Source organism: Sapajus apella, unplaced genomic scaffold, assembly GCF_009761245.1.
Source record: "Sapajus apella isolate SASKATOON/1434 unplaced genomic scaffold, GSC_monkey_1.0 scaffold38, whole genome shotgun sequence".
In the NCBI taxonomy this organism is placed as follows: domain Eukaryota; kingdom Metazoa; phylum Chordata; class Mammalia; order Primates; family Cebidae; genus Sapajus; species Sapajus apella.
Genome location: NW_022436978.1, coordinates 15361410 through 15381082, shown reverse-complemented (window position 1 = coordinate 15381082; position 19673 = coordinate 15361410). Strand labels below are relative to the sequence as shown.

General features: G+C 43.2%; 1 protein-coding gene across 7 annotated transcripts in view; it reads right to left on the bottom strand.

Annotated features, from left to right (window-relative positions):
* Positions 1-3549: 3549 nt before the first annotated feature.
* Positions 3550-19673, bottom strand: part of DGKG (diacylglycerol kinase gamma) — a 208638-nt gene continuing 192514 nt past the window's right edge. For 4 of the 7 annotated variants that reach the window (XM_032298337.1, XM_032298339.1, XM_032298341.1 and 1 more), the window contains 2 exons: positions 18348-18408; positions 3550-6443 (listed from right to left, as the gene is read on the bottom strand). In XM_032298337.1, the coding sequence (XP_032154228.1) occupies positions 6345-6443; positions 18348-18408 (160 nt within the window). In that variant the 3' untranslated portion in view covers positions 3550-6344. The remainder of the gene's footprint in view (positions 6444-18347; positions 18409-19673) is intronic. The other 3 variants (XM_032298340.1, XM_032298342.1, XM_032298343.1) reach the window with 1 other exon arrangement.

Here is a 19673-nt window from a genome sequence, read left to right as displayed (position 1 = left end):
TTCCCACAGAGATGCCTATGAGGAAAGATGCTTCTCTGTTTTTTGAGCTCTCTGGATCTTCCCATTAGATAGCATCTCTTGGCATCTGAAAGGCAGCTTGCCATTCTGTTCTCCTGTGGAACACAGATGGCCCAGCCCACGCCTATCACTAATGAGGAATGCATACAGAGCTTCCTTGCTGGAGGCTCCCTTCAGCAACCCCAGTGCTCTTCCCTCTGCTGGCCAGTCACTGTTGACCATGGCATTTAAATCTGAGAAGGCTGTTTGCTGCTCCCCCACTCACAGAGCTGAACAAAAAAATCCATTAGGTGTAAGTCCTGGGAAATGAGTTGCATTCAGCTAGAACATGAAGACATTGAGGATTAAGGAAGGAATGGCTGCCGATTCAACTGCCAGAGTTTTGGGATCCAGCTGTCCATGGAGGCTGTTGAGTTTAAATATGAACAAGCACTGGAAGTTCTTCAGTAAGAACATGATTAGATGGCTGTACAGAGGTCGAACAGATGGGATATCAATTTGTCAATGCCATATTATTTCAAGTAGAATGCTAGCATGGTGGGAAACAATTAGAATAGAATGTTAAAGGCACTAAATTAGTGGAAAAAGCATAGCTTTTCTTTTCTTTTTTTTTTTTTTTGAGATGGGAGTTTCTTCTGTCACCCAGGCTGGAGTGCAGTGGCGCTATCTTGGCTTACTGCAACCTCCGTCTGATGGGTTTAAGCGATTCTCCTGCCTCAGCCTCCCGAGTTGCTGGAATTACAGGCATGCGCCACCATGCCTGGCTAGTTTTGTATTTTTAGTAGAGATGGGGTTTCACCATGTTGGCCAGGCTGGTCTTGAACTCCTGAACTGACGTGATCCACCCACCTCGGCCTCCCAAAGTGCTGGGAGTCCTGGCAGAGCATAGATTTTCATATGAGACAGACCCGTGTCAAGTCCTAGTTCTATCACTTGCTGTCTGTTGGACAAAGGACTTCACCTTTCTATGCATGGATTTCTGTATCTGTAAAAAAGTACAATGCCAATATCATAGGCTGTTCTGAAGATCAAAAGGGAAAGCACATGAAAAGACCCTGACACCGTGCCTGGTACCTAGTAAGCAATGAATGGGAATTTCCTTTCTTATTTTCCTTTCCTGTTTTCTCTTTATAGCAGAAAGTTGAAAGATGGACTCCAATACGGTAGAACCAAGTAGAGCTAAAATCAGTGACTCCATATGAAAGTTTATACAATTCTGCTCTATGGTTTTTTAAAAACTTGATTGAATTTGAGATGTAGTATAGTTTCTTTTTCCTTGCTATTGCAAGTCTGATACAGGTTTGATATTTATGGTTACAAATTCCAAACTGCTACTATGGACCCCAAGTAGAAAAGCAAAATCTGTTTGACCCATTAAGGAATGAGTCTCAAGTATAACCCATTCCTTAATGCCTCAAGTATAACCCATTCCTTAACTAGTGAGTCTCTGAGAATCAATTTCACCTGTTTATAGTGCCACGTCTCCAGTATAACCCATTCCTTAAACTCTCAGAGCTACCAAGGAGCAATCACAGCCATCATCAGTGACCCTCGAGGGTGCCAGCGAGTCAGGGCAATCCTGCCATGTATAAGACTGCCATTTGGTCAGTACTCCCTGATCCAGAACTTGCTCTTGGAGTCATTTTTCATTCTTTTCAGAAAATAAGGGACACCAAGAAATGCTGTTCCAAAGGAATTAATAGATTTACCAATTTAACGTTAATGCCTACAAAAACAGTTTAAATAGCTTTGGGGGCAAGGTAGATTAGTTACTGTTTGTTTCCCATCCAACCAGGTCAAAGCTTTTTCGTATAAGAGCAGGGGCGTGTTCATTCCCACACATGGCAGCCCTTTCCATATGAGAGCAGCTCCAGGAGCAGTTATTAAATGGAATAGAAGTTAACCTGTCTATGACTGTGTTTTTCAGACCTGATTCTGTTCTCTGGAGTTGCACACATGAAGGGCCTAGATCATCGATTCTCAATTAAAGATGTGTAGAAGGCAACAATAAAAATAGACAATCTCATAAAGAAACAAGAAAAAGTGTCTTAGAATAGAGACTTTGGCTGGGCGTGGTGGCTCACGCCCGTAATCCCAACACTTTGGGAGGCCAAGGCGGGTGGATCACCTGAGGTCAGGAGCTCGAGACCAGCCTGGCCAACATGGTGAGACCCCGTCTCTACCAAAAAATACAAAAATTAGCCGGGTGTGGTGGTGCACACCTGTAGTCCCAGCTACTCGGGAGGCTGAGGCAGGAGAATCGCTTGAGCTCGGGAGGCGGTTAGCCAAGATTGTGGCATTGCACTCCAGCCTGGGCAACAAGAGCAAAACTCCATCTCAAAAAAAAAAAAAAAAAAATCAATAAATAAAAATGGAGACTTCTTGTCCGAGAAAAAGCACTTTTTGGGATATGATTGTAGAGGATGGAGTTTCCAGTTCCACTGAGAACAGCAACAAAATAGACGGTGGGCTTCAGGCAGTGTTTTCTAATCCACAGATGTTAACAAATAAAGGACTCTCTGGTTCTTTACTAGGAGTTCTCAGAGACTCTATGTACCTCACAGAAGAGATTTAGCACTTGACCACAGAACTCTTTTTTCCATGGAACATCTGATGGATACTAGTGTTTTCGGAGACACATTTTAGGAAGTTGTGGTTTCAGGTATGCTGTGGGGACTCAGACTGGGCATTGGAAATAATTTCCTGATTGATTAGTGTTAGATCCTGGAGCTGGTGGCCAAGAGAGACTAAGTTTCCTTCCTTGGAAGGTTGGTAGACTCTTCCTCCTTCCCCCAATACCCTCTCTTTTCATATTAGCATTATACACCCACCTGCCTGGGAGTGTCGAGGTGTAGGCCTGATATATAGGGGATCTGAGCATCTAGATCCTTCCCATCCCCATGATTCTATTTTTATGGATCTTAATTGTGATAGTGTTGCACGGAAGGCACAGCTTAGCTGGGACAGGAGGGAACTGGGAGTTTTGGCCAAGAGAAGAGGGGGCTAGAGATGGGAAAAGTTGATGCAATTATTTTTGGCAGGAGTTGGAACCAAAGCAGCAGAAAAGAGTAAGTTTTAAGACTCTCTGGCAAAGTAACTTCCTAATCTGTCACTGAGTATGTGTAAAAAAGTGATTAGTGGGTCTCTATATTTATCATGATTACTCACAAATATGTAATTTACATAATATATACAGCACATTAAGTACTATGTCACCTTATATAATGTGCATATGTATAATGTATATGCATGTTATGTAACGCCAGTCTGGAGGCTCTTCCAGGTTCTGCCAAGTATTCCCTAATTTATTTGGCAATTTTAACGTATCTTTTCCATCTGTGGAAAGAACTCTCTTGAGAGGGGCCGGTCTCTGACCTGAATATAATCATCCTACTAGGTCTATCTCCACTCTCAACTCACTGGGGAAACCCCAGAAAGACTGAGCCATAACGAGACACAATTCCTAGCCCATCGGTTTAGGGACAACACAGTGTACTAAAGAGTTCCTGCTTTATGGTTTCTATTGCTATGGGGGGGGGGGCAGGTGAGAACATGTCTGTAGCATGGCCAGAATCAGAATAAGAAATAAGGGCCTAGGTTCTCCCCTGACTAACCATGTGGCTGTGAGAAGTCACTAAATGTCATTAAGCCTTTCTCTCCTCATTAAGATTGAGATAATACCTTCTCTGCTAACTTCAGAGGTTGCTATGAGGGTCACTATGATGAGGGACTCCACAATAAGAAACCACAGTCATAGTGTTTAAAGGATGATTTGCAAGGCACAATCAAACACCAACACAAGATTTACTAAGGTTACCAAATCGGAAGTGCAATTCCACCGAAGTTCGTTATAGTCTATGCCTCTAGGAGGGACTTGGGATGTGTCTCTCAAGCAACACTGGAAGTTTCTGTGCACTAGGGTACAGCAGGTACGGCCATTTCCGCACAGCTTCTTCATGAGACCTGTGAGTCTCTGAGAATCAATTTCACCTGCTGAGAGTGCCATGTCTCAGCAGCCTCAGTCTTGGGGGATCATGGCTGAAACACATGTGCAAACTTCTGTGAGACCTGAACCTGCCTCAGTTTCAGAATCAAGTGGCTTCCAAGATAGTGCCTGTAGTAATTCTGGAGCTTGTTGGCCCCATCACCAAGGATCCCATCATGAAAGATATTCTTCAGGTGGCCTAGTTCTCCCTCCCCTTACTCAGCATTCTGCACTGTTAGGTTGGGCAGAATGGTCCCAGATCTTGGTCCTAGATGGTCCTTCACGGTTAAGCGCCTTTTGTACACACAATCTTAATATTCCCTTCTTTGTGCAAAGCTCCTGCCCCATGCAAGGGGATTGGAGGCAGCTCAGTGGAGCGATATCAAGCAGGCCCAAGTTTCCACTGAGAAATCTCAGAGAGGGATGGAGGCCCAGTGAAGATCTGCAGGGCCTTGCCTTGAGAAGGAGGATCGTGCTGGCACCTGCTGAGTGAAGCCCACTGAACTCTGCTGAGACCCCTCTGTCCTGGCTGGCAGGATCTTCCAGAAGATGCCTCAGTCCTCCTTGCAACTCTCCACTGAGGTAATCCCTGCAGCCACCAAGGTTGTTTCCAAATAAGAGACTGTGATGACCATGACGAGGTGACATGCGGCGAGTTCAATCTGATGATCTGTTTAGTACCTTCAACCTCAGCCCAACTTCTTTTCCATTCAGGCCAGAGAACCTCTGGGACGTAGCACGAGGCTCTTGTTTTCCTGTGTGGGCTTATTTTTTTTTTTTCCTCCCTGGAAACCTGGATCCAAGTGGAATCACTTTTCAGTGACCAGAAATGACCCTCTTCTAAGATGCGTGGGTTCTTTTCTCTATTAAATATCTTTGTCACGGCACCTACTCTCAAGCCATATTAGCCAAGACACCATGGAGAAGTCTCTGAACTTTTCTGAGACTCAATCTTCTTATCTGACAAATGGGACAGTAAATCCAGCCCAGCATGTCTTTCATGCTTGTTTTGAGGCTCCAGAATAGGAGTTCTCAGTCTCTTCTTTCCTAATAAGGAGCTGCTTTCATTCCCCGTAACCCCTGTGATCATCTGCGGCCGGGAGCTGCATCCTGACAATGAAATGGTGGAGTGAGGGGAGTAGGAACCTTTTTTTCTTTACCACTTTCTGTCCCATACTACCTATGTTTTATTCCAATCAGGAAAAGTCCATCAGTAAATAAATATTTATATATATATATATAGGCTAGATATATATATATACACAGACACACACATAAGACCATCCCAAAGTATGACCTTGCACTCATATTCTGGGAGTGGTGAGTGCAAAGCAGCAGGAGGGCGCTGTCTCCCGGTTTCCCCAGCAAAGTTCCTTCCTTCCCATCTTTTCTGCCTTCAGGAATAGTCTGCCGCCAGGGCTTGGAACTCAAACAGGAAACACGCTTTGGCTTGAAAAAGAAAGAAGCTGGGGGTGGTTTTTTTTTTTTTCCTTCCCTTTTTACACAATATTATGACACCAATTTGAAAAATAAATCCCAGTTTCTCCGCTTTCCCTCCCAGGTGTTCACAGAACTAAGAAAATAAATACCACATCTAAGGTGTGCTGTGCAGGCAGCTCTGGGGGCTGTTGGAGCCACCTCTAAACAAACACACAGCCACCAGGAGAAGGCTCCGGGAAAGGAACAAGTGCCCACTGATGGTGCAGAAACCCAAGAATGGACATACAGCTTTCCACGGCCTTTCTGCCTCCTCAGCGGGTTCAGGGAGAAGTTGTCACTCAAAGGACGACCGAGAAACCAACGTGCGCCTGCTGAGCCCTGCCAAGGATTATGCCCTGAGAGCCGGAGGCCGTTTCGTCTCTGTACAGAGGGGCCTTTGTGCAAATCCTCTGGAACCAGAGCTCCTTCTCTTGGCCACATCCGATCTCACCATAGGCAGGAAACCTACAGCCTGCTCCTCGCGAGTGTCCGTGAGGAAACTTACAGAGCTGGTAGAAAGAAAGGGGGATTTCTCCTCAGTCTCAGAAAATTCGAGTCGAGGCCTGTGGGGATGTGGAGGTCACTGCATGAGCCAGCCACACCCTTTTGGGACCTAAGTCCATTCGAAATGTTTTGTTGGCACTGGCTCTGTTAGGGGTGTACCCGATGTTGAGATAGACAGAATGTATGGCAAGGTGAAGTTTTCTTCTCGAAGGGTGGCTTTGCTTCCACTGGTTGGAGAAGAGTGTGTATGTGTGCATGTGTGTGTGCATGTGTGAGTGTGCACGTCAATGTGTGTGTGTGAGTGTGCATTACAGTCTCTTTTTTTCTCTCTTGGTTTAGCTGGTGTTTGGCACACTGTTTAGTCTTTCGAACGACTCTTCCTCCTCAACGAGAAGAAGCTGCTCTTCTGGGGAGGCCCCATCATCATGGGCGCTTGGTTCTTGTGAGTAATTTTAATCTAAAAGCAAAGAGGCAGAAATGAATTAGTGGCATGTACATCTCAGTAGCCTAAGGGAGAGTGAGTGGCAGAGAAAGGAAAGGCCAGCTTCGGGCTGGAAGGAGCCCCATGCAGAAGGACAACTGTCCTTGAATGGCTTCAAAATTGGCAACTTGACCCTGACTGGGCCTGGAGTTTGGCACGGCTGGAAGTCAGGGGCGGAAGCACTGGGGAGAGACAGGTGTGAGCTTCCCACGTGGTGATCAGCCCACACCTGTCTTGTGTCCTTAGTATTCACAGACTCTCAGAATGTCACAGTCAGAGGAGCTCTCAGGGACTCAATCAACCCCTCCGCAGGAGCCCTTTAGACTAGCCTAAGTTCACAAACAGAGCAGCAGGACAATTAGAGCCCCATCCTTCAGATTCCCTGCCGCCATTGCTCCCGGCCATTCCTGCCGAGGCAGTGCAGAGATGTCAACCAAGTGAACCAGGCTTTGGTCTGACCTCCGACCAAGCAATGTCATGTGGAGAGTTCCCGAAGTATTTCCGTAGGTATTTCCTCTTTTCTTAGCCTTCTATGGAAGATCCTAATTTTTTTTTTTTTTTAAATGAGACAGAGTCTCGCTCTGTCACCCAGACTGCAGTGCAGTGGTGTGATCTCAGCTCACTGCAACCTCCGCCTCCTAGGTTCAAGCAATTCTCCTGCCTCAGCCTAATGAGTAGCTGAGATTACAGGCGCACACCACCATGCCCGGCTAATTTTTGTATTTTTAGTAGAGACGGGATTTCACCATGTTGGTCAGACTGGTCTCGAACTCCTGACCTCAAGAGCCTCCCGCCTTGGCCTCCCAAAGTGCTGGGATTACAGGCGTGAGGCACTGTGCCCTTAAAACTTTTTTGAATTTTAGGCTTTATGAGTGTTTTCTCCTGTAAACTTTAAGTGAAGTGGAAGTGAAAGACATCGATGAATTCTCATTTTTGCCTTCCTTCCCGACCTTATCCTCAGGTCATGGCTTTGAAATGCTTAATTCCTATCTGAGTATTGCCTTGCAACCTTAATAATCTACATTATTGTCCATCCACAACATTTATTTATTTATTTTCCCAAGATGGAGTCTCGCTCTGTCGCCAGGCTGGAGTGCAGTGGCATTATCTTGGCTCACTGCAACCTCTGCCCCTTGGGTTCAAGTGATTCTCTGCCTCGGCCTCCCGAGTAGCTGGGGCTACAGGTGCGTGCCACCGTCCAGCTAATTTTTGTATTTTTAGTAGAGACGGGGTTTCACCATGTTGGCCAGGATGGTCTCCATCCCTTGACCTCGTGATCCACCTGCCTCGGGCTCCCAAAGTGCTGGGATTACAGGTGTTAGCCACCGTGCCTGGCCATAATATTTATTAAGCATGATAATGTTCAGAATAGGACGATGATGTGGGAACAGGAAACACTTCAAATTCAAAGACCTGAGTTTGAGTCCAGACACTTCCACTCTTTTGCTGTGAAAATTTAGATGAATCGTTGACTCTTCAGAGCTAGTGCTTACTGAACTGTAAATGAGAAGGATAACATTTGTCTTATTTTCCTCACAAAGATCAAATAATAGATTGTCGATGAAAGCCCACTGTAAACTGTAAAATGGAAAGAACAGTTAGTGAAATCCTTGTCTTGTATTGAAGGAGAAAGAGAAAGATGGATGTCAAAAGACACAGAACCTATGAACCCATTCTTATGGTTTTTACCACATGGTAGCAAGTGACAGTGTGACTGCAGGGCACTGCTGTAAGCCAGGTTTACATTTAAGGGGCTCCAGGTACTGTAATCCCAGTACTTTGGGAAGCTGAGGTGGGCAGATCACTTGAGGCCAGGAGTGTGAGACCAGCCTGGCCAACATTGTGAAACCCTGTCTCTACTAAAGATACAAAAATTAGCTGGACATGGTGGTGGGCACCTGTAATCCCAGATACTCGGGAGGCTGAGGCAGGAGAATCACTTGAACCCAGGAGGCAGAAGTTGCTGTGAGCCAAGATCGCACCCTGCACTCTAGCCTGGGAGACAGAATGAGACTCCATCTTAAAAAAGTAAAATAAAATTAAAGGGCTCCAGGAAATGGAAGAGAAGGATGGAACCAAAAGACATTGTGGACAATTATATGACCTGGTGATAAAGGCTGAACATGACCCTTATGTTGGCTTTCACCAGCCTGGAGATCTAAAAGGGAAGAGAGTCTCTATTTTGTGACAGTCACCAGGTGAGAAAACTGAGAATACCTCAACATCATTTTGTGCTGCGTGTCTTAGTGTGGGCATTATGTTTACCCCAGAACTCATGGAAGGGAGGCATAGGCTGGACCCTGGACACTCGGGCAGCACTTATCTGTGGCATGCAATGTAGCATTCTTTGTGGCACGTTCCCTTGTGGTCAGCCTTCTCTCACTCCTGATCTCCCGTGCCCCATGACGGGAAGGACTTCAGCTTATTCACCATGGTACTCTCTGAGCCGGTGCAGTGCCTGTTCAGGGTGCCACACGCTGTGGAAGTACTGACTGATACGCTCTACCAGCCAGAAAGTCAGCCCGTGCTGGCAGGGGATGTGGCTATGCTTGAGGCAGAGGATGGCAGCTGGTGCCATTTCCTGCGGGTAGAGCCTTTTTTTTTCTTTTTAGATGAGACAAGACCCTTGCTTCTCCATTTTCTCCCTTTAGCTGAGCTATTTATTTGCTCATTAGTATGTCCAGGGCAAAGAAGAGGAAGTAAAACTCAAATCTCTCCTGCTTCTTTTTCAGCAGTTCTGACAAAGGTCTTGATAGGGTAGGAGTTTGGAGCTCCTGGGTAACGTAATATTTTGGTCAGCTTTGTGGATTCTATTACTATAGAACCGAAAGAAGTATGACATCATATCCTCATCTCAAAGGGATATCAGTCCTTTACCCACAAATTAGGGGCTAGCAGGTAAAATAGTTACGATCCTATTTTAGGAGGCAGTTGGCTGTGGCTAAGCCTGCCTTTTCAGTCCCTGATAGAAAGAGGTGATCCCACATTTCTGGAGTTAACACTCAAGATTCTTTGCTAATTGGGCAAGTTAGGCAATTAGCTAAAGTCTCTATGATTTTCTTAAAAACTATTCACAAGGGGCCAGGCGCAGTGGTTCACACCTGTAATCCCAGCACTTTGGGAGGCCAAGGCAGGCGGATCACGAGGTCAAGAGATCAAGACCATCCTGGCCAACATGGTGAAACACCATCTTTACTAAAAATACAAAAGTTAGCCGGGCATGGTGGTGCGCGCCTATAGTCCCAGCTACTCAGGGGGCTGAGGCAGGAGAATCACTTGAACCCGGGAGGTGGAGGTTGCAGTGAGCCAAGATCATGCCACTGCACTCCAGCCTGGGCTACAGAGCCAGACCCCGTCAAAAAAAAAAAAAAAAAAAAAAAAGACAGCAGCTTAAGCTTAGTGCATAGTTTTCTGCTCTACTACAGAGAGAACTGATACACTAGCCTTGCATGATAGTTCGAAGTTCACAAAACTATTGTAGCATGTAATTTCCCCTTTAAAATGGAATAAAAATGTGAACTTCAGTAGGACTGGGGATTGACTTTGTTTGGGGGCTGTTTTCTGCAAATCAACACATTTTTATTACTTCGAGAGAAGCAAGAGACTGAGGGACTTCTTCCTGTGGGTAATTCAGATAACGCCTGGTAAAATGGCCAATAACCTTAAGTGTGAACCCTTCCCAAGCCATTTGTAAGGTGTCTGAGGGGCCAGGCATGGTGGCCCACATCTGTAGTCCCAGCACTTTGGGAAGCCGGGCGAGCAGATGGCTTGAGCGCAGGAGTTTGAGACCTGCCTGAGGAACATGGTAAAACTTCGTCTCTACAAAAATTAGCCAGACGTGGAGGTGCACGCCTGTAGCCTCAGCTGCTTGGAATGCTGAGGTGAGAGGGTCGCTTGAGCCTGGGAGGTCAAGGCAGCAGTGAGCCGTGTTCTCACCACTGAGCTCCAGCCTGGGTGGCAAAGTAAGGTCTTGTCTCAACAACAACAAAACAAAAAAGAAAAGTGTCTGAGGTCTGCACTAATTTTAACTGGATATGCCTAGAAGGGCACAACTCTGAAAGGTCTCAAATAGTCTCTGTGATATTTTTAAAGTTAAAGGAATAGGCCCAGAGCGATGGCTCACACCTATAATCCCAGCACTTTGGGAGGCTGAGGTGGGTGGATCACGAGGTCAAGAGATTGAGAGCATCCTGGACAACATGGGGAAATCCCCGTCTCTACTAAAAATACAAAAATTAGCCAGGCATGGTGGTGTGTGCCTGTAGTCTCAGCTACTCGGGAGGCTGAGGCAGGAGAATTGCTTGAACCTGGGAGGTGGAAGTTGCAGTGAGCCAAGATTGCACCACTGCACTCCAGCCTAGGTGACAGAGTGAGACTCCATCTCAAAAAAAAAAAAAAAAAGTTAAAGAAATATTCCTCAAAATGAGCCTAAGAGAGGAGGGAAGGTTTGCATCATCTTTCAGATCTTAGCTGTTTCTGGGCTCTCCGAGATCCTAGAATGCTCTGCTTCGTGACAATGTTTCCTGCCATCAGAGGCCTTCGAATGTAACTGGACAAGGCCGGGCACAATGGCTCACACTTGTAATCCTGGCACTTTGGGAGGCCGAGGTGGGGGGATCAACTGAGGTCAGGAGTTCAAGACCAGCCTCCCCAATACAGTAAAACCCTGTCTCTACTAAAAAATACCAAAATTAGCCGGACGTGGTGGCAGGCGCCTGTAATCCCAGCTACTTGGGAGGCTGAGGCAGGAGAATCGCTTGAACTGGGGAGGCAGATGCTGCAGTGAGCCGAGATCGTGCCATTGCGCTCCAGCTTACGTGACAGAGCGAGACGCAAACAAAACAAAACAAAACAAGAATGTAACTGGACAATCAGGTTTTGCAAAGGGTGGGGAATAAGTATGGGATTTACTGAGGAGTCGTGAAGTTCAACTAGATATTGGTTCTCAAAGCGTGACTCATAGGCCAGCAGCATCAGAATCACCTTGGAACTCGATAGAAATGAAAACTCTGACATCCAGACTTACTGAATCAGAAACTCTGGGATGTGGCCCAGCAGTCTGTGTTTCACAACCCCTTCAGGTTATTTAGATGCGTACTCAAGTTTGAGAATCACAGGACTAGATAACTAGGATCACCTTTGACTTTCAGATTCTGCTATCATCTAACTCTGGGAGAAGATTCTGGATTTTGAGGCTCAAATTATGCCACCTAACTGTGATGGTGAAGCATGAGAGACCATCTTCCAGTGTTATAATCATGAGACAAGTTTTCTTTATATATATATATACACACACACACACGTATAAACAACTATGGGCTCATTTTTAAGAATTTAGAAAATACAGGCCGGGCATGGTGGCTCATGCCTATAATTCCAGCACATTGGGAGGCTAAGGTGGGTGGATCACTGGGTCAAGAGGTCAAGACCATCCTGACCAACATGGTGAAACCCTGTCTCTACTAGAATACAAAAAGTTAGCCAGGTGGCATGGCGCGCCTATAGTCCCAGCTACTCAGGAGGCTGAGGCAGGGGAACCACTTGGACGAGGGAGGAGGAGGTTGCAGTGGCCGAGATTGCACCACTGCACTCCAGCCTGGGGACAGGGCAAAACTCCATCTCAAATAAATAAATAAATAAATAAATAAATTTAGAAAATACAGGAAAAAATGTAAGGATCACATAGAGGTAGTAACTGTTAACCTTTCAATATATTGCTTCCAGTTTGTTTCCATATATGTTTTTAGTTCATTGAAATCACCAAATCACCTTCTTAATCTGCCATTTTCATTTAAGTTTTTCATTAGTCATTCAATATTTATTGAATATGGTTTCCAATGGCTGAAAATGATTCCATTTGATGAATCTCACAAAGCTTATTGAAGCCTTTCCCTAAACACTGGGCTTTTTAAGGAAATTTTTAGGAAATTTCCAACTTCTTGCTATGATGAATAGTGTAGATGTGACTTTCTTATATATCAATCATTCTGTATTTCTGGTAATCTATATTTCACTTAGAATAAATTTCTATAAGTATACGAACAATTTTTATAAGTGAAAATAAATGAACTAGATTAGTGTATGTTAATATTTATAACATTTCTTGATGCATGCGTCTAGTGGCTTTTCAGAACGGCTATAACCATTGATACTCTTTCCTCACTGTATGGGTGTCCTGGTCTCTGCATACCCTTGACAGCAATGAATATTAAGACAAACAAAAAATTAGTAAGTGAAACATGGCATGGCTTTCTCACTGTTTTAATTTGAAAATCTTTTCTTCCTTTTTAAAAAACTTATGGGTCGGGCGTGGTGGCTCACGCCTGTAATCCTAGAACTTTGGGAGGCTGAGGCGGGCGGATCACAGGATCAGGAGATCAAGACCATCTCGGCCAACATGGTGAAACCCCGTCTCTACTAAAAATACAAAAATTAGCCAGGCATGGTGGCCCGCGCCTGTAGTCCCAGCTACTTGGGAGGCTGAGGTAGGAGAATTGCTTGAACCAGGGAGGCGGAGTCTGCAGTGAACTGAGATTGCGCCACTGCACTCCAGCCTGGTGACAGATTGGGGAAAGAAAAACAAACAAAAATAAACTTTTCCAAATAATTATATTTCTTTTCTGCTTCAAGTATATTGCATTGACTAAAATTTCCAATGTTAAAAATACATGTCATGTTCATAATTTTAATGAGAATTCCGATACTGTTTTACTATTAAGTAAAATACTAGCTATTGGTGTAACAGATATTTAACAAAGGTATTTATTAGTGGGGGAGAATCTTTCTGGTCTTAGTTTTCAGGAGTTTTTATCTTGAAAACTCAGAAATGTTGAACGTCATTGAATACTTTTGGGTTGTCTATTTTATCATGTAATTTTTCTATTTAATATTAGAAGACTTTCTTTCATTCCTTTGATATGCTCAGAGGGGTGAATGATTCTTTTAATACACTGTTCAATTCTGCCTACCAATACTTTTTTTTTTTTGAGACAGAGTCTCCGTCTGTTGTGAGACTGGAGTGCAGTGGTGTGATCTCCGCTCACTGCAACTTCCACCTCCTGGGTTCAAGTGATTCTCCTGCCTCAGCCTCCTGAGTACCTGGGACTACAGGTGCCCACCACCACGCCTGGCTAATTTTTTTTTTTTTTTTGTATTTTTAGTAGAGATAGGGTTTCACCATGTTAGCCAGGATGGTCTCGATCTCCTGACTTTGTGATCCTCCTGCCTTGGCCTCCCAAAGTGCTGGGAATACAGGAGTGAGCCACAGTGCCCAGCCTCTACCTACCAACACTTTTAACTAGAATTCTTATGTCATATTTATATTTGGAATTGGTCTGTAGTTTTCTATTTTTAAACGTAATTTTTGTTAGGTTATTGCATGTCTTCATTTCATAAAATGGGTTGAGTAGCTTTCCATCTTTGTCTATACTATGAAACAGTTTACCGAAACATATATTTCCTAATAGTATGGAAGAGCTCACCAATAAGGCCATCTGTTTTAAGATCATTTAGTGTGTAATTCTTTGAAATAATTTTGTTTCATTAATGCTTACCTGGCTTTTCATTCATCTTCTTAAGATGTTCAAGCTCATTAGAATCAAGATGACTATATATTTTGTTTTATAATTTTTTTTTTTTTCGAGACCGAGTCTCACTCCATCACCCAGGCTGGAATGCAGTGGCATGATCTTGGCTCATTTGCAACCTCTGGGTTCAAGCAACTCTCATATGTCAGCCTCCCGAGTAGTTGGAATTAAAGGCATGCGCTACCACACTTGGCTAATTTTTGTATTTTTAGTACAGATGGGGTTTGCCATGTTGGCCAGGCTGGTATCAAGCTTCTGACCTCAAGTAATCCTCATTCCTCAGCCTCCCAAAGTGCTGGGATTATAGGCGTGAGCCACCATACCTGGCCTTATTTTATATTTATATTTAAACAAAGCCATTGACACATTTATATTCATATTTTATATCACATTTATTTTTTTGCATTTTAATATCTCTGATTTCTTTCTCTTTTAAAAATTAGGTTTTCAAACATTTGACATATTTTAAGAACTAGCTCTAGATTTTCTTGTTTTTAATTATTTAATTTCTACTTTTATCTTTATTATTTTCTTCCTTTTGCTTCTTCTCTGTTTTATTATTGCTCTTCTAATTTTGGTATTATTCATTACATTTTATTTCTTTTTTATATGATGGAAGATTATGAGGCTTTGAATTTACTTCTAAATATAATTTAGTCTATATTCTATAATTTGTTTTTTTTGAGACGGAGTCTTGCTCTGTTGTCAGGCTAGAGTGTAGTGGTCCAATCTCTGCTCACTGCAACCTCTGACTCCCTGGTTCAAACAATTCTCCTGCCTCAGCCTCCTGACTAGCTGGGATTACAGGCATGCGCCACCATGCCCAGCTAATTTTTGTATTTTTAGTAGAGATGGGGTTTTACCATGTTGGCCAGGATGGTCTTGATCTTTTAACCTCGTGATCCACCCGCCTCGGCCTCCCAAAGTGCTAGGATTACAGGTGTGAGCCACCGTACCCTGCTTATTCTATAATTTTTTAACTGGAGCCTTCTTATTTTTGTAATTTTTTGAGTAATGAACCATGGTGGCTTTGATCTCCTCATGAAACTCTTGTTCTTTAGGAGAATTTTTAAGTCTCTAAGTGACTACATTTTGTTTGTTTATTCACTTAATCTTCTATTAGTAATTTCTAGTTTTATTGTTTTGTGGTCAAAGAAAATGACCTTTATAATTTCTGCAACAGGATTTTATGGAGATTTTATCACTTGTAAACTAGTTTTTGATCTATTTTAGTAAATGCGAATGCTTGAACAAATATGATATTTAATTTCTTTATGAGTTATAGAGTTATTTTAGCCAATCATTTATTTTTTTGCTACTTAACTTCAAAAATGGAAAGAAATATTTTAAAGCTTCTCAATATCTGTCAACTTCTTCTATATTGACCTTTTCTCAGAATATATATCGATATTATTTTTTCACAGTATATATATATTTTTCAAAGTATAATATATTGACATTTTTTCACATTATATTTTTATTCTGTTATTAAATATCTAACATGTTATGACCACCATATCTCATAATTGAGTGTGCTTTTTATCAAATAAAAAATGCCTTAACTTATTCTGCTTTATGCTTTTGGCACAAGGGAAGCTTAGTTTGCCTAAAATTAGCATAATTAACATGACAATTTCTTCCTTTTAATTTCTCTGTGTCTGAATAAGGATAAAATAAGAAGATATATATTATATATACATATGTATATCCTTTTATTTTAGATGTGTCTTTTGTAAGAAGTATATATTTGGGTTTTCATTTTTAACTCAAAACTCAATATGAGAGTATTGGTCTTTTAATAGAGAGCTTTAACTCATCTATTTTTCTTTTCAGTATTTATATGTATATATGTATATACTGTTAACCTCATTCAACTTGCTTCCAAAAATTTTTGAATGTTGGCTTATTATTTGCTTTCTATTCCGTGCTAAATTGACAAGGTTTATATATTTTAAATTCTTCCAGATTTGAGAGAATGGAATGGAAATAGGTGTGTGCCCTATTTTTAGTTTCACTAGTGATTGTCTACCTATTAAAATTATCTTCTGATTTATATGCTTTATCATCAAAGTGAAGAGAGGCAATGAGAAACTTCATGTTTCTTTACAATTCCTTCTTCAGTGTCTTCCACGTGTTTTTGGCCTTTGGTAATATAATCGTGGGTTTGGGATACAGGTTATCAATGTTGACACGATATGTCTTCTCTTTCAAAGAATGATTTTTGCCATTTGCATTTAGTTGCATAACCATATTTAACAGGTTTTTGGAAACTTCATTCTAATTTCACCAGTTTCCATTTTTACCAAAAGTTCTTTTGTGCTGTGATAGCCCATCTTAAAAGGCTTTAATTTTGAATCACTTAGTTGGTGTGTACCTTCAAGATGTTTTTCCAAGGGGTACGTGAATTTTAACCCTTGCAAATTTAAGAATGATTTTCTGTTACCTTCTGTTATGGACTAAATTGTGTCCTCCTCAAATTCATATGTTGAACCCCTAATCCCCAATGTAACTGTATTGGTATATAGGGCCTTTAAGGAGGTAATTAAGGTTAAATGAGGTCACAAGGGTGGGGCCCTAATCCCTTATGACTGGTGTCCTTATAAGAAGAGAAAGAGAAAACAGGAGTGAGCAAACACAAAGGAAAGGCCATGTGAGGGTACCACAAGGCGGCGGCCGTCGGAAGTCAGGGAGAGGGGCCTCCCCAGAAACCAGCCCTCTCGGCACCTTGGTCTTTGTTGTCAGCATCCAGAACTGTGAGAAAATAAATGTCTGTTGTTTATGGGGCCAGTCAGTGGCATTCATTATGGCAGTCAAAGCAGATGAATGCACCTTTATATATGGATTTCTGGACCTCACACTATGAAATCATTGGTTCACAGATTTTTTCCTAGTGAGTTGTAATCTCTAAAGGGGGGTATGGAGGAAGGGTGGGTGTGGGCGTAAGACGGATTTGGCTATTTCAAAAACCAGTGCTTGAATTTATAGGAATGGCAATCCAATTTTCAGCAAGCACTGAACCAGGTAGGAGAGGGTTTGATTTCTTTCAGCTTTTTTGGGGGGGAGATGGAGGAGCTTGGATAGATTCTTCTCAGCTCAGTTCCATCAAATGATAAATACTAGAAATTCCCTCCATCCTTCCTAACTCCAGCAAGGTGGAAAGCTGTTATTTGCTATAGTGTGTTTTCATCTGTTTTTTCTTAGTCTTCATAAGATTGAGGTAAGATTTTTGCAGAGAAATTTCTGTTTTTGATAACCTTTACAGAAGATGCTACCTTTTCTCAGCAGGTTCATGGAAACCCTCTCTCTAGTAGAAGGCAACTTGATGTACCGAAGGGCTCGAAATAGCAGCTGATCAAAGTAGCTGAATACTCCACTAGAGTGAGGGAGCTTAGAAATGCAACTTTTGTCTTGTGAAACTCGCATAGCTGCACTCTTATTGAGGGTATTACGCTCCCAGCAGAAGCCCTGAAAACCAGGACAATGCTCGCTATTCACCACAGAGATTCTAGCTGCGTTTCTAACTGAGGACAAACTAAGAAGAAAGGATGCATGGCTCCCGCACTAGCGCTAAAGGGAGAGGGAGAGCTAACGCATACCGTGCGTCTGGGAATGGAGATACTCTTGTTCATTTGTTCATCCTTCGACACATATTATTGTGCAACTATCATAAACCAGGCCCTGTGCTACGTTGGGTGATAATGCCATAAACAAATAGATAGCCTGTGTGGTGGCCTGTTCAGTGGAAGTTTCGCGTTGGTTATCAGGGCTATGGGTGCACCAGGGGAGAGGAATATCTGTGCATCGCGAGGAATTTTCTCCCAGGAGCACCAGCAGTGAGAGGAGCTACCCTACCAAATTCTAGGTAAGGTAAGCGTGTAGATTTGGCTTCCACATAAGGAAGCACTTTCCAACCACGTGACTTGTTCATCAGCAGAACAATCTTCCTTTGGAGGTAGCAAATTCCTTGCCACGGGCATGATTCCTACTGAGGCAGTCCAGGATATAGTAGATGTCTCAGAATTCACTGACTAGAACTGCGAACTCCTCAAAGTGGGTTCTACGTCTCATTCAGTTTTATGACTGGTGCCTCACAGTATCTGGCATACAGCAGGTGTTCAGTAAGAGTTTGGCAGGTAAATGAGTGGATGGATAAATAAAGTGGAAGAGGAGTTGCACTAGATAATCTTCCATGGTCCCTGCAACTCTGAGATTCAGTGATTTCATATGAAGTCAGTGCCCCAAAGGGCTCAAAAATAAAGCTTCTCATCCCATCTGAAAGACTGGCAAGACTCACCATGCAACGTGGCTGCATCCAGGGCTCTCCATCCACTTGCATTGGCAGCAGCTTGTTTGTCCTGGAACCCAGAACACCAAGAGGACACAGTGAGATTTTCCAAGCTGGAGAATCAAGGGTGTTCCCAACAGGAAAACAGAAGTAGAAAAACCTTATCTGCCCACCTAAGAATGGTCCTGTAAGACCCTTTTGGAGAATTTGTTAAAAATAGATTTCTGAGACCACCTCAGGCAGTCTAACTTGGCGGATCTGGGGCCAGTCCCAGGCAGGGGTCTGTGTTTAATAAGCATGACAGGGGATTCTACTGCCTTGGTCCTCGGACCTCACTTTGAGAAATACAGCTATGGATGAGCAATGAAATCCACAGAAGTCTGGGATACAGTGGCCAGCAAACATGGCAGCACCACTGCTGAGCAGATGCTCCTCAAACAATCAGCTAGAAGGCCCGCAGGATGTGCCAAAAACTCCACTCTGAAAGGGGAACTGGCCTGGTCTCTATGTTGAGTGAGAGGTTGCATCATGTCAATGAGGTAACGTCTCCAATTTATACAACGTACAGCTCAGGCCTGAGTGTGTCTTGCCCTGCAATCTATTCTAACCTTAATCCTTTAGAAAAATTGCCTGAACAAGTACACTCTGGGGTTGCATGGATTGTGGACCTGGCTTACCTGGGAAAGGGGGTCATCCAGGAATACTGTCCCCAGAGGAGAGGTGAAAGTGCTGCCTTCTTGCGTGAGACAAGGCTTTTCTGGCCTTGGCATATGAATTTTTTAAAAAAGAGACAGGGTCTCACTCTGTTTCCCAGGCTGGAATACAGTCATGTGATCATAGCTCACTGCAGCCTCAACCTCCTGGGCTCAAGCAATCCTCCCACCTCAACCACCTGAATAGCTAGGACTATGGGTGCACATCACCACACATGGCTAATTTCAAAATCTTTTGTAGAAGGGAGTCTTGCCATGTAGCCCCCACTGGTCTTGAACTCCTGGCCTTAAGCAATCTTCCCTCCTCAGCTTCCCAAAGTGTTGGGATTATAGGACCACACCCCGCCATAGGTTTTAAAAGGACAGAGATGGTCTTCTGACTTCCTTCTGTAGAAGAGTTATGAATTCATACGACATTGCCTTTGGAAGAAAAGGCAGGCCCTTTTGGAGGCCTCTCGTCTGGGTGAGCACGGAACAGTTACTATCCATGGACACAGATGCCCTCACCTGGGTGTGGCATCTATTCTGTTCTTGAAATTATAAAATGGGAGGGAAAAGCTGTGTTCCGATGTGATGATTCTCTGATTGACCCTGAGGGTATTTAATAATGAAAACAATAAAT